The sequence below is a fragment of the Pogona vitticeps genome, chromosome 5 (genome assembly GCF_051106095.1).
Source record: "Pogona vitticeps strain Pit_001003342236 chromosome 5, PviZW2.1, whole genome shotgun sequence".
NCBI lineage: Eukaryota > Metazoa > Chordata > Lepidosauria > Squamata > Agamidae > Pogona > Pogona vitticeps.
Genome location: NC_135787.1, coordinates 92,318,833 through 92,335,522, shown reverse-complemented (window position 1 = coordinate 92,335,522; position 16,690 = coordinate 92,318,833). Strand labels below are relative to the sequence as shown.

At 42.7% G+C, this 16,690-nt stretch overlaps 1 protein-coding gene across 2 annotated transcripts in view; it reads left to right on the top strand.

Annotated features, from left to right (window-relative positions):
* The window catches only part of WDR1 (WD repeat domain 1), a 75,941-nt gene that overhangs the window by 12,757 nt on the left and 46,494 nt on the right, over positions 1–16,690 (top strand). For both annotated transcript variants that reach the window (XM_078394075.1, XM_078394074.1), the window contains exons 3-7: positions 3,835–3,925; positions 5,978–6,125; positions 7,490–7,670; positions 12,882–12,959; positions 13,825–13,905. In XM_078394075.1, coding sequence (XP_078250201.1) covers positions 3,835–3,925; positions 5,978–6,125; positions 7,490–7,670; positions 12,882–12,959; positions 13,825–13,905 — 579 coding nt within the window. The remainder of the gene's footprint in view (positions 1–3,834; positions 3,926–5,977; positions 6,126–7,489; positions 7,671–12,881; positions 12,960–13,824; positions 13,906–16,690) is intronic.

The window sequence follows — 16,690 nt, the reverse complement described above, 5'->3', positions numbered from 1 at the left end:
TACTATAACATAATTCTATTAGCTACTTCAGTGTATCACTAATGGTGTAGAAGTAAACAGGCATTGATAGTGTCTGTCGGTATAGTAGCTTTGTAGGCGAGCTCTATAAGTACATAAGCTTTACTAGGCCAGTTTGGTTGATCTGGATTTAGGAGAGGAAGTCTCATTGTGTTAGTGGGCTTCAAGGTCATTTTCCTTTAGAGAGTCAAAGATTGGAGTTCACTTCTTGTATTCACTGTGGACTTCAACATTTTCTTTTAAACCGAAGTTTCTTTGGGGGATTGTGCCTTCATTTCTTTTGAAGTGCACCTCTCTGCCAGGAATTGCTCCAATTCTGGGAGATGCAGCTGAAAAATTAAAGTTCCCAGAACAGCTATCTTTAGTTATATAAAGTGTCTATAGGTACCATTTTGCTCATTTTAGCATGTGGGAAACTGCTTCGGTATTTCTTGGGAGTGCTTCTTGGGACAAGTAATCTCATTGCCAATGACTCTATATCAGGCCGCTCCCAAAAAAACTACTGTCCTGTGAGCCCTTGTGGTCCCATGTTGTGACATCCAAAGACTACCACAAGTTTCTTCCTTGTTGGAATGAGCTGACCAGAGACACTGTATATAACTTTACTTTTACTTTACTTTATTTAGACTTATACCCCGCCCCTCTAGACAAAGTCTACTTGGGTGATAAGTGATCAAATATAATAAAATATTATTTATTATTACATAGGTGATAAAATATAATAGAATAACATACATAATAATGCATTATAAAAACCTACTAACTGATGCATATATACATTATCAAGATGGGATAATTGAAAAACACAGATCAATTAATTTACTGGAGGGAAGGCCTGCCTAAAGAGCAAAGTTTTTAAATGGATTTTAAAAAAACGCCCAGCGAGGGAGCCAGGCGGATTTCCATTGGTAAAGTATTCCACAACCGAGGGGCCACTGCCGAGAAGGCCCAGTTTCTTGTTCTTTCCTTCCGGGCCTCTCTCAGTGCAAGGCCCCTCAGCCATCCCTGCTGGCTTTGTTGGGTGATTCAAGTAGACCTGGGTGGGAGAAGGCAATCTGCCAGGTATCGAGGTCCCAAACCGTTTAGGGCTTTATACATCATCATTAAAACTTTGAAATAATGCGGAAACAAATGGGCAACCAGTGCAAAGCAGCCAGGGTGGGGGAGATATGCTGATATTTCCTCACCCCACTAAGGAGCCTGGCTGCCGCATTTTGCACCATTTGGAGTTTCCGCATCAATCCCAAAGGCAGCCCCACGTAGAGTGCATTACAATGGTGTAATCTCACATGGACAAGAGTAGTGAGGGCTCCCTCATCAAGATATGGTCGCAGCTGGCCAATCTGCCACAGGTGAAAATAGGCGGAACGGACCACGGACGTTACCTGGGTTTCCATGATAAGCGCCGGGTCCAGATGTATCCCCAAGCTGCGAACCATGCTCTTTGCGGTGAGGGTTGACCCCCCAAAAGAAATGGAGTCACCAAACCGCTGATGGAAGGACCACCCACCCTCAAGACCTCTGTCTTGTCCGGGTTCAGCCTCAATCCATTTGACTGTATCCATTCCAGTACAGTCTCCAGGCAGCGCTGGAGGGACCGGACGGCATCCACTGAAGTTGGTGTAAAGGAGATGTAGAGCTGTGTGTCATCAGCGTACTGATGACACAGTGCCCCACACCCCCTTGATGACCCCTCTCAGCGGCCTCATGTAGATGTTAAACAGCATTGGAGAGATGGTCGACCCCTGCGGAACTCCACAATTGAGGCTCCATGGGGTTGAAACATTCTTGCCAAGCTGTACTCTCTGGGGATGGTCCTCCAAGAAGGTTCGGAGCCAGGCAAGCACCAGGCCACCGATACCCAACTCAGAGAGCCTCCCCAGGAGGATACCATGGTCGACGGCATCGAAGGCAGCTGAGATGTCGAGGAGGACCAACAAGGACATATTGCCCCTATCGGCCTCCCTTAACAGGTCATCCAGCAGTGCGACCCGTGCCGTTTCCGTACCATAGCCTGAAGCCTGACTGAAATGGGTCCAGGGCATTGGTTTTGTCCAAAAGCGCCTGTAGCTAGTCTGCCACCACCCTCTCCACCACTTTGCTTAGGAAGGAAACATTGGCGACGGGCCTATAATTTCCAATGTCATCTGCCGCCAAACTTAGTTTCTTCCTGATGGGCCTAATGAGTGTCTCCTTGAGGGCAATGGGGACCTTGCCCTCCTGGAGAAACCCATTAATTATTGTGGTGGCCCATTCTGTTGTTACTGGCCTGGCTGCTTTAATTAGCCAGGCCGGGCAACGGTCAAGGGAGGAGGTGGTGACCCGAAAGCGATCAAGCGCTTTGTCCACTAAATCTGGTATCACAGGCTGAAAGAAGTCAAGGATTACCGGGCAAGGTGGAGCGCTGGACATCTCTGCTCGATACATTGTATTTAAGAAAGGAGAGGGGTCACGGTGGATGTTCTCCACTTTTAATTTTAAAAATGCTGCAAATTGGTCAGGTGAGATATTAGTGGGAGGCCTATCACCCAGACCAATTCCGAATAGACTGCGAACTATACGGAAGAGCTCCGCCTGCTGATTAGAAGCTTCGCTTATCTGGTCAGCGAAATGAGATCATTTCGCAGCCCTTAGCTTAGCTAGGTAACGATTAGTTGCAGTCCTAACAGCTATCTTCTTATAATCCATCGGTTCCTCCCTCCAAATGCACCCTAGCCATCTCCTGATTCGCTTCATTGCTCATAAAGGTAAAGGTTCCCCTTGACATTTTTAGTCAGTCGTGTTTGACTCTAGAAGGCGGTGCTCATCCCTGTTTCCAAGCCGTAGAGCCAGCGTTTGTCCGAAGACAGTTTCCGTTGTCACGTAGCCAGCGCGACTTAGACCCGGAACGCTGTTTACCTTCCCACTGAGATGGTACCTATTTATCTACTCGCATTTACATGCTTTCGAACTGCTAGGTTGGCAGGAGGTGGGACAAGCGACGGCAGCTCACTCTGTCGCATGGATTCGATCTTACAACTGCTGGTCTTCTGACCCTGCAGCACACAAAGGCTTCTGTGGTTTAGCCCGCAGCGCCACAACATCCCACAGTAGGTTATACCTGGACCCTGGCCGAGCTCTGCAACAGAGAGGGCGTTTGGGAGCGATTGTGTCTACGGCCCTAGTGGCAGCGGCAAACCAACCGTCCACCAGGGCTTCGACAAGACCACCAGACAGAGCAGCTGGAATCCCTATCATGGTATCTCAATGGATCCAGTAACCTTCGAGGGTGGACCATTAAAATAGACCCATTCTCCCTGCGGGGGGGGGGGGGGAGTGCCATTGTGAGGTTACATTTTATTAGGTGGTGATCCGACCATGACAGGGGGACTGACTTAAGGTCAGTCACCGCCGGACCACACTCACTACGCTCGGTGGAGAAAATCAGGTCTAGCATATGGCCGCCGGTGTGTGTAGGACCATTAACATGTTAGGCCATATTCAAGGAAGCCATAGTCTCCAGGAACTCAAGAGCTGGACCAGATACCTCCGCCTCCACATGGATGCTGAAGTCACCCAGGACCAGAAGCCTCGGGGACTCTCCAGCAGTGCCGCGGAGACAATAAAAGGTGGCATGTTGCTCTGAGGACTTTGATTTATTGAGCGCATCTCCCAGAATTCTGCCTGGGGGAAAATTCTCACGAATTATGGGAGATGGTCCAAATGTGATGGGCAAAAAAATTATTTGCTAGCTATATGGGCTATGAACAGAAAGTAAGGATTTTTTCTGAACATTTATTTGGAAAAGCTGTATTTGATATTACATATTTCTCATAGAATCCAGCAATTGCTGACATCTACACTGAACATGCCCATCAAGTTGTGGTTGCCAAGTATGCTCCCAGTGGTTTCTACATTGCATCTGGAGGTATGTTATGACACCAATATATAACGTTGTCTAAAATTAGGCAAAATCAGGGATGTTGTCAAGTCTTTGGGACCAAGTTCCAAGTCCGAGTCTTTGGTACCAATCTCTGAGTTAAAAATAAGAGTTTTTTCCCCCAGAAAAAAGGAGGGGATGGGGAGGTTCCAAGTCACAAGTCAAATCTGAGTCTTTTAAAAAAAAGTGAGTTGAGTCCGAGTAGAATCACCAGTGTGGCTCAAGGGACACTGCTTGACAGTGAGTCCCTCCACTTGAGTCCCCACTCTTGGGAAAAATTGGTACATAAAGAGGATTTGTTTTCTGTTAGCATATGTCCATGCTACAAAGTCTTAAAGGTAAAAGCAATTTTGTAGGTAAAGTCAGGGTTTCTTGACTCTGCTCCAAATACTGGATGAAATTTAGATGACATTCCTGTTCATACAGGATCTTTATAGCTACCTTAAAAAGTGACCATGTCCTTAGATTTCAAAAGTCTTTACAGTAAGAGAGATGCAAGTCTAGGTTTTACAAGTTGCCTTGGTCTCCATTGAGTAAGTAGAAATCTAATAGATTATAAATCCAGGAAGGCAATTAAACATGTTACTTGGCACCTGGTTACCTTGCAGACTGCCTTCTTCCTTTGCATCTCACTCATATTCCTAAAGCCCTCTGCTGTGGCTCAGAGCAGGACTTTTAGCATTGTGGCATCTATTGTGTCCCCTCTGAAATTTGGTGTGCCCCAACAATTTTTAGTTTCAGAGATATATTGAAAATATCCCTCTTTTTGCAGACCTTTCATGTGTAGTCCAATATACAGTGTTTCCCTAAAAATAAGACAGGGTCTTACCATATTTTTCCATGTATAAAATAACACTTTTTCCTTTAAAATTGAGGGTCATTTTATATATGGAAGGCAGCCGCTTTTGCCTGCCTTTTGCAAAGCCTTAGCAAAAGGAAGGGAAGGCTCCCTTTGGGTAAAGAAGCCATGAAGGGAGCTGCACAATCACAGCCCTTTGGTCCTGAAGCCCTTTCATCGCTGCTTTACCCGAAGGGAGCCTTCCCTTCCTTTTTGCTAAGCCCCATGGCTTCGCAAAAGGCAAGGAAAAACCGCGGTCCAAGGGAGCCCTTTGATCCCTGCTTTCCCCTTCCTTTTGCTAAGCTCTGTGGCTTAGCAAAAGGAAGCGAAAAGCATGCATCAAATATTCTAATTTGGCATTAGAAAAGGGGGGTGTCTTATATACTGGCTCATCTTATAAATGGAAAAATACATCATATTAATTTTTGCTCCAAAAATGCATTAGGGCTTATTTTCAGGGAATGTTTTACTTTTTCATGTACAACAATCTACATTTATTCAATCTTCTGATTGTTGTCATGCCATCTTCTGATTGTTGCATAATGGTGGAGGGTGGAGTTTCACTTAACTGGGCTTATTTTTGGGGTAGGACTTATGTTACAAGCACCCTGAAAAATCATACTAGGGCTTATTTTCAGGTTGAGTCATATTTTTGGGGAAACAGGGTACCATCTGTTGCGTAGTCAACATAAATACTTTACTTTTGTGCATTGTGTTCATTGCATATTTCTGTTACATGCTACAAAGTCTTAAAGATAGAAAGGTGAATGTGGTGGTCATAAAGTAGCTTTCCTGGATTTTTATTGATTGTTTTCTCATAGGTTTTTAAAAATAAATACATATAAGCAGGATTTTAAAAATCACAGAAAATAAGCATACTGTATAAACATCACAGATATTACAAATGTTATGAACATTTTGTTCATTACATTTGTGTTCTGCCATTTCATTAAAAAAAGCACTCAATGTGGTTATTATTTCTAACACTTCAGATATAGTAATCAGCAGCCCAAACTCTTGAATAGTTTTGTTCCAGAACTTTATGGACACCATCCATCAACTATTATTTGTATAACATTTTAGTATTTTTAATGTACACAGTGGCAAGTTCTTTAATTTATTTCAAGGATAAATGAAAACTTGGGTGTTAAATTTGATCTGCTGCACTAGAACAGTGACTATATATTGTTGTGCTGTGACAGATATCTCCGGAAAACTTAAAATTTGGGATACCACCCAGAAAGAACATCTCTTGAAGTATGAGTATCAGCCATTTGCAGGAAAAATAAAAGACATTGCATGGACCGAAGACAGCAAGAGACTTGCTGCCGTTGGGGAAGGACGGGAAAAGTGAGTTGGGAAATATTAAATTCTCATATTTTAAAGGCGAATACAGCTCTTCCTTATATTTTAATTTTCAGAATAGGTGCTGTTTTGACAGCACGCTATCTTTTAAGGACATATATCATTATAAATATATGTTTTTAAACAAGATGCATATTCTTTTAAGTTGACAGCAAGCCAGTTTGTATGTATAATTGTTTTCTAGTATTTTAGTCTTAGGTTTTCTAAGATTCAGCCAGTTCTTTTTCTGAATTCCTGAAATGCTTCACAAAACTTTATCTGAGCTTAACATGAAATGGGAGAAGGGCTTGGCATAAGGATTACTTAAGTTTCCAGGAGCAGTTGTTATAGATTTTTTAAAAGAAAGTATTTCTATTTTGAGCCACATTGCCTTTCTAAAGTATTTTTCAAAGGCTGAGAAGGGGGCTGGATTTTTTAAAAGGAACATAGTCAAATAAAATAGGATTTGTGGCTGGTATGTATCTGATTTCAATTGTTCAAGTTTTTATTCAGATTTGCCACCTCATGTTAAACTCAACCTGAACCATAAGAAACATTCAGAAATGAAAAAAGAACAATGAAGAAGAACAATTAGTTGCATCTCTTCTTGAGTGTGGTCTAATTTATTTCTAAAAATGCTGGCTATATATTTTAATTTATTCTCCCCTGCAAGTCTTTCTGCATAAGAACTTGGGTTAACCTTAAGAAGTAAAATACTTGCAACAAAAACAGTGACTAAAATCCTGTTGCTTAGCATAGCAAATTGCAACTGGAGTAGGCCCCTTGAATCAGTAAGGATTTGATGAAATAGCTCCCCCATGTGGCCTTCTGATTTTTCCTGAACTGTGTAAGCTCCTCCATAAGTTCCATTGATTCAGTGGACCTCTTGAGTTGCAAATTACTACACTAAGCAACAGGGTTTCAGCCATTACTTAATATAAAACAGTTGTTTTTCAATATAAATGCAATTAATTCAGTTTTCCATTGTGAATGCCTCATTTTAAGAGGTATTTGCTTATTTAGAATTAAATAAAAGTTTGGCTAAATTAAAGTCTGTGTACAATGAGATATGTTTTGAAATGAGAGGAGCAATCACTTTTAAAAGCAGCTTCAGGTTGTTGATACCATTATTACAGTGTTGTTTATTCATCTCTTCAGTTTATGAGGTATTAACTATAATAGCTTATAAACTATTAATTACATATAATTGAGAAAGCAGTTGAGTGCCATGGAACAGTGTTGCAATAGCTTGTTATTAACTGATCTGATTTTTATTGTAAAATATATTCAGCCTGTTGATTGTGTTCAAAATGTTCATATTTTATATAGTTTTCTCTGTATTCTCTTTTTTATTATTTGTTTCTCATTAGATTTGGAGCAGTGTTCCTATGGGATACTGGTTCTTCAGTAGGTGAGATCAGTGGTCATAATAAAGTGATCAATAGTGTGGATATTAAACAGACCAGACCCTATCGCCTAGCAACTGGCAGCGATGACAACTGTGCAGCTTTCTTTGAAGGGCCACCATTCAAATTCAAGTTTACAATAAGTGTAAGTTAGCATACCTTGATACCTGTGTGCAGGCTTTATTACCAGGATCCAAATCTCCTGTATACATGTTGACAGCACTTCTTACGCACTGGATCAGAGAAAATGTTGGCTTCTATTGGGAGTCTTTTGCACTTCTAAAGGTCGTATGAAGGGACTGAAAGTGGGAAACTGAAAGTGGGAAACTGAAAGGCACCCATGAACAACTGTAAGATCAACATGTGCCATGTTGAACCCCATCCATAGTACCAGTCCATTTGCAAAACTGCATCAAATCTTGATACTTGATACTTTGTGACACGCCTAGGAGGTCACAAAGAGCAAATAAAGGAATCCCACCAAAAAGGTTTGGTGAGGGAATGACATAAGTGTTGGTAAATGAAGTACAAAAGGCACATGGGTAACTCAGGGTATCTATTAATGTTTTAAAAAATGGTTAAAATAAAATAAAATGCAGCCAGACAAAATAAAATGACTAAGTAATAGGTAACCAAATAAGAATATATATGAGATAAATCAAGTGGTAACTGATCTGTATCAGAATAGAAGGTTAAGACAAAAAGGATGTTAGTCAAGCATATGGTGGAAAATATAAATTGTTATGCCTGTTTATGAAACTTGGAAAAAGAAACCATATGGTAAGCCATGGACTTGATGATTTCTTATTCATTTGATCCAGTATGTTAATTTTTCCATCAATGGTGTAGCCCAGAGCTGTGCTTTACATTTCTTTAGTGACAAATTTTTGCCACTCTTTCGGTTGAGTGGTGTTTCCAGATGTGCTGTCATGCACATAAACAAAATCTGCTCTTTCACTTCAAGGTGCTATTGCCACCTCCCTCCAAAAAGGTGAAAGATCAGGATAAGGGAAGAGATAGGTTGTTCAGTATTTTTTTCATCTAGTGAATTCATTAAGGATTTTTGTTTTCTGCAAGCAGTTGTCATGAAGTGCTCAAAATTTCAGCAGCTTTAGCTCCTGTCTAACAAAACAAAACTAAAGACTTAAAAAGTAGTCTGCTTCATTTGTCCAGGGCAACAGATGTTCCATCTTCAAAAACAGTACCATTAGTCTTCATCAGTCATGCATTACTTACAGTGAAGGGCTTTCATGATTGGGGCCAATGAGGTTGCACTGTAGGCTCACATATAAAGTTATTTGGCTATGATGCCTATGTATGCATTAGACATGAACATTTATAAAGGGGAATGCTTATGTGTGTGAGTTCCTAGATTTATAGACTTCCTTGTGACCTAGAAATTTGTATAATCAGGCTTTGAAGTTCTAGGAAGGCCTATGAATGTGAGGGTTTATTCGCACAGGCTTTTCCACTTCTATGCTAATATCCATATAAATTGTATGGACATTGGGTCCAGCCTTCCTGCCTTAATTATTTGAGTGCTCTTTTACATGAAGGGGAGTCGATTACAGGATTTCCTAGATTTATTTCTCAGTGTATCTCATAAGAGTCCAGCAGAATACAGCTTTTCAGAGGTCTGGCACATGCAGTGTTACACACACACACATTACTCACTTTCTCTGTGTATTTGAAATTCAAATTATATTGAAATTTTTCTTTACCAAAAAGTGTGCTTTACTACGTTTATAGCCTATATATAGTGGGGAAGCAGAGTGTACCTGTATAACCAGACCTTTGTGAATTCTGTATGGTAGAGGTCATGATAAGATGAGTTGATGAGCTATAAGGCCATGTTTACGTGTAGATGTAAGTAGACCCAGATGCTGTTTTGATGCCTCATTGCAGAGGACCAAGCTGATGCAGCTGCTTTTATAAATTTGCTTTAACTTTAGATTGGAAATGTTATATCAGCATTTTTGGGAGAAGCTACCACTTTTGCAACACAGTGGTATTTCTAGAGTGCATTTAGAGACAGAGCCCTTCAGTGGAGAATTGGAAAAACGTCCAAGAAATTCGCCACGGCAATTAAAGTTGCAAAAAGGGCATTTAACATCAATCGAATCAATGAGATGTCCAATCTCCAATCAACTGCTAGAAATCTATCATGTGGTTCATGGCCTCATTGAGTTTGGACATCCAAATTGGCTTCAGTCGACGGACATCAGCTGTAATCAGTTTGTGACTCCTTTTAGACAAAAGATTGAGATCTGGACCCCTTTAATGTTCAGCAGGTCAGGCTGAGACATCCAGGATGCCACCTTGTCCTGTTTTATTGAATCAGTTTCAGCCAGTAACACCTGAGGAGGTGTTACTCATTGTTGGCCCACCACCTTCTCTCTTGATCCTTGTCCATCATGCCTATTGGAAACAGAATGCAGAATGGGCCTTTCATGTCATCAACACTTCATTGCACAAAGGGGTTTACCCTCCTACTTAAAATAGTCTTTTATCCCATTCTGAAAAAGGTTAATCTAGCAACAGACAATCTGAATAATGTCAGGCCTACCACAAATATTCAATTCACTGGCATGTTGATAAAGTGACAGACCAGATGCAGGTGTTCCTGGAGGATTCTGATTCCTTAAATATGTTCTAATCTGGGTTCCAGCCCCAGCATGGTGCAGAGATGGCACTGGTCGTGCTATTGTGCGACTTTTTAAGAGAGGCCAACTGACCCTTCTGGCCTTCCTTGATCTCTCAGCTGCTTCTGATACCATCAAACACAGTATCTTCCTGGATAGACTTTTGGGACTAGGTATTAGCGGACTTGTGTTAAGCTGGCCCAAGCCCTTCTTTGGTGGCCAACTCCCAAGAGTGCAGCTAGGGGAGAGTGTTTTGACCACATGGATCTTCAACTGCAGTCCCACAAGTGTTGATCATCTTAAAGCATCTATATAAATCCGCTGGGTCACCAAATTTTGAGCTTTGTGTCATCAGAATATGCAGGTCTGTATCTCCATTAAATCACCTGCAGTGGATGCCATCCAACACCTAGAGCAGTGCTTGGCAGCAGTACTGGATTGGACTAGGAGGAACAGACTGAAACTGAATCCAGACCAGATGGAGGTCATGTTGCTTGTGTGCGGGCCCATCTCCTTGTCTGGTGTGTGTATTTCCCCCAGACTTGATGGATTTACTCTCCCATTCAATGTTCATGTTGTTTTAGAACCAATGCTGACCATGGAAAAGCAGGTCTTCACTGTGTCTGTTGATTACTGTAATGTACTCTGCATAGGACTTCTCTTGTCACAGAAACTTCAGGAGGTCCAAAATGCAGGAGCCATATTGATTGCCAGGGAGAAGAAATATGAACATATCACCTGAATCCTGGCTAGTCTGCATTGGTTACCAGTCCTCTTCCATGCCAGGTTTAAGGTTCTAACTTATAAAGCCCTGAATGACTTTGGATCTGGTTACCGGTCAGAACGTCTCTTACCATGTTTGACTACCTGACCAGGTCCTCAGAGACCATGTGCCTACAAATATTAACACTTCAAGTGGCCAGAAGTTGGGCGTTCTCTGTTGTGGCACCATTCTTACGCAATGCACTGCCACAGGAGTTACACCAGATGCTCTCCCTCCATGCATTTAAAAAGCAACTAAAAACAGAGCTTTTCAAGGAAGCCTTTGAGGAATTTCTCCTCGATTAAGTATGTGGAGGTGGAAGAGTTCTTCTTTGCCACCTGACAGTTTCTTGCCATCTGTCTTTTTTAGTTTTTCTGTTCTTTGTATTTTAGAATATGTTTTTATGATTTTTATGTTTTTGCTTTACTTGCTGTATACTTCCCAGAGTAATTTGCTAGACAGCCGGTGTAGCAATTGATTGAATGAAATTATTTGCTGTAATCTCTATGCAGTTTATCTCTGTACATGTACTAATCTGCAGTGCTTCATTAACTTCTTTTTCTAAAATACCTTTTTTCAGTAGGTTTGTTTATTTGTTTATTTATTTATTCATTCAAACAAACCTAGTGAAAAAAACCACCTATTTTAGCAAAAGAAGTTAATGAAGCACTGCAGATTAGCACATGTACAGAGATAAATAGCACCTCTGTATAGAGATTACAGCAAATAATTTCTGTTTGGGATGGAAATGGATACTGTACACGTAACATGGTGTGCATGTAATTGCTTGGCAGATGGTGGTTATCCTGCAAAGAACATGTTTATGTAGGGGAATAATCAATCATATTGTCACAGATAATATCTGTGTGGAATGATACTCTTAGACCCCATTTCCTGTACAGTGGACCCTCGACTTACGCACAGCTGGATGTGCATACTTTTTGAGTTACGGACTTCTCCGGCCGCAAAATTTCCCATCGATTTCCGGCTGGAAAATCGACCTATGGACCGGAAGGGGGAGGCGGGAAAAGTGCCAAATCCAAATTTGGCACTTTCCCTACCTCCTCCCTCTGGTCCGTAGGGCGCCGATCGTGCCTCCAGGACTTCTCCGCCACCACTGGAGACATCTCGGACCCCCCCAATTGAGGATGATCCCATTGCTTCGGAGGCATGATCGACTGGGGGGAGGGGCGTTCGAGATGCCTTCCAGGGCTTCGCCGCCACGGGAGGCATCGCGGAGGTCCGCCCTGCTGCCACGCTGGCTTTCCAGGGTGGACCGGGCCTTCCAGGAGAGGGCATCTCCTGGTAGGCTGGTCTACTGCTCAGGGAAGCCTGGTAGACCGGGCCTACCAGGGGAGGGCTTCCCCTGGTCTACCAGGCTTTCCCGGGCAGCAGACTGTGTCTACCAGGGGAAGCCCTCCCCTGGTAGGTCTGGTCCACCCTTGGAAAGCCTGCGTTGACGGGGGCAGGGGACCTCCGAGAGGCCTCTGGCAGTGGCGGGGAAGCCCTTGGAGGCCTCAGGCAGCGGCGATGGCAGCGGGGGACCCCTGGAAGGCTTCAGACTGGTAAGGTGTTTATTTTCATTTTTTGTGGAGAGGTATTTCTTTCTTAATGGGTTTTCAACGCATTCTTATGGGAAATGGACCCTCAACCTATGGACTTTTCGACCCGCGGCCACTGTTCCAATACAGGTTAATTCCATAAGTTGAGGGTCCACTGTATTGCTTTCCAGTCCAACTAGGTAATAGTACATTATTGCTTTTCATGCCTTCTAATTATGACCCTGTCATGCAATGCCAATAGTCATTCTTCAAAAGGGCATCCTGTGTTTGGAGTTTTTGGCATCGATGGATGAAGCCTGAACAATTGGAGCTTCTTGCACAAAAAGCAATTAGCAAAGCAGAATTAAGTGGACGAAACCTTTGAAGATCTGATGCTTTTTTTTCTGTAGGGCCACAGCCGTTTTGTTAACTGTGTGAGGTTTTCTCCTGATGGAAATAGGCTTGCTACAGCCAGTGCGGATGGCCAGGTAAAAATTAGTCATTTCTTATTGATCAGGTGTAAGCAAGGGAAAGAAGGGAAGACATTGTGTAGCTCTCTGATGGAGGTTAGGGGTTTTTCTAGTGTCACAGATCCAGATCCCTGCTGTCCTCACTCAGTTAATTTTAATTGATTTCAGCTAGCATGGCTAGGAAAAATGTCTATCTGAGAGAGTTGCCATCTGCCAAAAAACAGAATACTGGGTTTAATAGACAAGTCTCAAAAGGCAGCTTGATAATTCGAGAAATTTCCTTTCGTGTCAGTTGAGGGATTCCGAACCTTTTTTGAGCTGATGATCCCATTGGGCATTTTTAAAGCGTGATACAGGTTCTCTTAGAAAATGATGCTGTGAGGTTGGGGGCTTGTCCATATACAAAATGGCAATGTGGTGAATGGAATCATTCACAGAAACCCATTTCTCAAGAAGCAAATTTGATACCAAAATAAAATAAATGATTGGTGTGCTTTGTCATAGTGCTCAAATTCTGCCACACAATGCCAAGTGTTAATATTGGTCTTGTTAGTTCACAACTACTCTTATATGTTAAGGGATCAGGTCTGACAGTGACTGCCTTAACACAAGTGAAAAAGTAGCAGTTTTGATTGGAAAAGGAAATGCGAACTCAAAATCTTCCTGTAATTCAGATCTTTGAGTTCTTAGGTAAAATTACTTTTTATTAAATCGCTTAGATGATTTTTGCATATTATCCGAAAATCTTGATTTGATTTTATATGTACAAATTTGGTTTACTTCCTGCATACTGAAATGTTAGAAGTATTTTTACAGTCATACAATAGCTAAGTGCTGCAAGAAACTTTCAGCTAACAGATGTTTCTCTTTTGGTTTCAAAAAGATTTTTATTTATGATGGCAAAACAGGAGAGAAAATTGGTGCTCTAGGTGGAGATAAAGCACACAATGGAGGCATTTATGCAGTAAGTACGTTTAGCTCTCTCTCTCCCTCCTTCCCACCTTAACCCAGCTGTGTTGTTATATTGTGCATGTCAGTCCTGTGAAAAAGCTTTCTATTGCAATAACAGAAATACTGCCCTTTTTCATTATTAAAGTTAAATGTTATTATTTGGCAACTAAAGTACTGTTCAGTGATAAACAAGTTTGCTATGCCAGTATTGCTTTGTTTCTGGGATGAACACTTCAGCTATAGTCATGCCAGTGGATTCCAATCTTCAGCTTGATTCCAGTGCCAGAAAAATACTGTGATTGAATATGCAAGATCTAAGTTCTGATAGTCTAGTGACATACATTTCTTCTCCATGATCTCTGTTTGGTCACAGGTACTGGTTGCCTGTGCATACCTAGCTGTTTGCAACCTTCTAGACAGAGTTTCAGTGGTAGTCTTGCATTCTCCTTTGCCACAGCAGCCACACCTAGTAGGCTGATTTTACAGAGAGTTGTCAAACCATCATAAGAACCTAAGAAGAGCCCTGCTGGATCAGGCCAACGGCCCATCTAGTCCAGCTTCCTGTATCTCTCAATGGCCCCACCAGGTGCCTCTGGGAGCACATGAGACAATTAGATACCTGTCCCCAGCATCTGGCATTTTGAAGTACCTTCCTTTTAAGTTTGGTGGGCTCCATGACTTGTTGCTCCAAGGCACAGTCATTTAGCATGTGAAGAAACCTGGTCTCTTTCTTGACCCAAGCACGCATTGAACCAGTTGATATGAGGATAATTGAAGTCCCCCATGATTACAATACTGTCCCTCTTGGACACCTCCCTGAATTATCTCCTCATTTCATATCTCCTCAAGTTTTTAATTTACAGAATGATAGCACTCCCACCCCTACACTATCATATTGCTCCTTGGGCCTGGAAGTTAAACCCACAGCGATTCTATGATGGAGTCAGACCCACTGTTCATCTCCATTCTGCTGGATTCTACCCATTCTTTGACATAGTTGGCCACCCCACCTCCAACCTCCCCTCCATAGAGTTTATAGCCTGGGACTGCAGTATCCCACTGGTTCTCAAAATTTCACCAGGTTTCCGCTATGGCCACTTTATCAGTGTTGTCCCTAGCTACCAAATGTTCCCACTCTCCCATCTTTGCTCAAATGCTTCAGGCATTTGCCTAAAAGCACCTGTGTATGGGATCCCGCAAGAAGGGCTGCTTGTTTGTTTCTTTTTTCCCCCATAGCTTTTCATTCCAGTGGACCAGCTATCACTTCCCTTCATGCTCCCAGTCTTGATTCCTACACTGTCATCACTTTGTGGTTCTCTACCCTGTCCATCCTCATTCCACAGGGATGAGTCCCAAACCGAACACCATTCGGGTCCTGTCAGCTTTCCCCTGGGATTTAGTTTAAAAGCTGCCCTGTCACCTTTTTAATGTTACGCACCAGCAGTCTGGTTCCGTGTTCGTTCAAGTGAAGCCCATCCCTCTTGCACAGGCTAGGCTTATTGCAAAATGTTCCCCAGTGCCTAATGAATCTAAATCCCTCCCCCTGACACCACTGTCTCATCCACGTGTTGAGACCTCTGAGCTCCACCTGCCTAGCTGGCCCTGTGTGTGGAACAGGTAGTACTGTGAGAACGCTACCTTTGAAGTCCTGGCTTTGAGTTTCCTCCTCTAGGATTTGACTTCCAGGAGCCAAATTAGCATCCAGGAGCTTGTTGGTGTAGACATATACTAATTTCCTCATCTGATGAGGAAACCTCATCCCCCAGCACCCTTTACCAGCCTATTCAGATGAGACGTGTTGTCCGCAACCTTTGCACCAGGCAGGCAAGTCACTGTGCTGTCGTCACAACATTCACAAACCCATTGCTCTATGTTCCTGAATTGCCCATTACCAGAAGCTCCCTTCCCGCCCTCCCCAGAAGGAGTATCCTCAGTGCAACCAGATACAGGCCCATCACCCGTATAAGAGATCCCCTCTAGGGAATGGTTTCCCTCTTGTCCAGATTGGCATCCTCCAGCCCAGAGACTTCCCATCCCAGCAACTGAGGAGCTGCTTGTCTGTGTGTGTGGGATGAAGGTCTCACTGTGATCCCTCCCTGTCTCTGCTTCTCCCGGTCCGCAACCAAGACTTAAAGGGAGCAAACCCATCCTCTGAGTTCTTGGAGCTCCTTGCAACGAGGACACACCTATGACTTTTGGCCAAGAGGCATATACATCTGCCTCTGTCTTGCCAACAATGCATCATGTTACTCCATGATACCATAGTGGGTACCCACTACTGTGTCCATGCTTCATTATGATCTGATGGATAACACTTTTGCTGAGGAACTTGACTGACAGTCAGGCTTCATTTTTCCTTTAGAGCAATGAGTCTGCGGCATGTTGCCTGAGCATTCTTGAATAATTGGTCCTTCAAGTACTGAGCTACAGGGCACCTATTGTCTGCTTGTGGAGGTCAGGAATAGGTCAAGCCGATGACATTCAAGTAGGTGGGAGCAGCAGATAATAGTTATTGTTCTTCGTGGCCTCTGTGAATCACACTCTGGATGATCCGCACCTGCATGGAGCCTCATTGTAAAGTTCTAAAGCTTCTGCGGTAGCAAAAAACACATTAGAATAAGGCCCCTCTCCCTTGTATAAGTACCTTGGCACCAAGGCTCCCGTTTCAGTTTCTTTCAACCACCGCATTGAGAGCCTCATAGTTCTGCTTCTGTGAATAAAAGAAAAAGAGAGTTTATTCTTGATTCCTTCCCGTTACATCTTTTTCATTTAAACTTTAAGATCAAATTCATTATCAT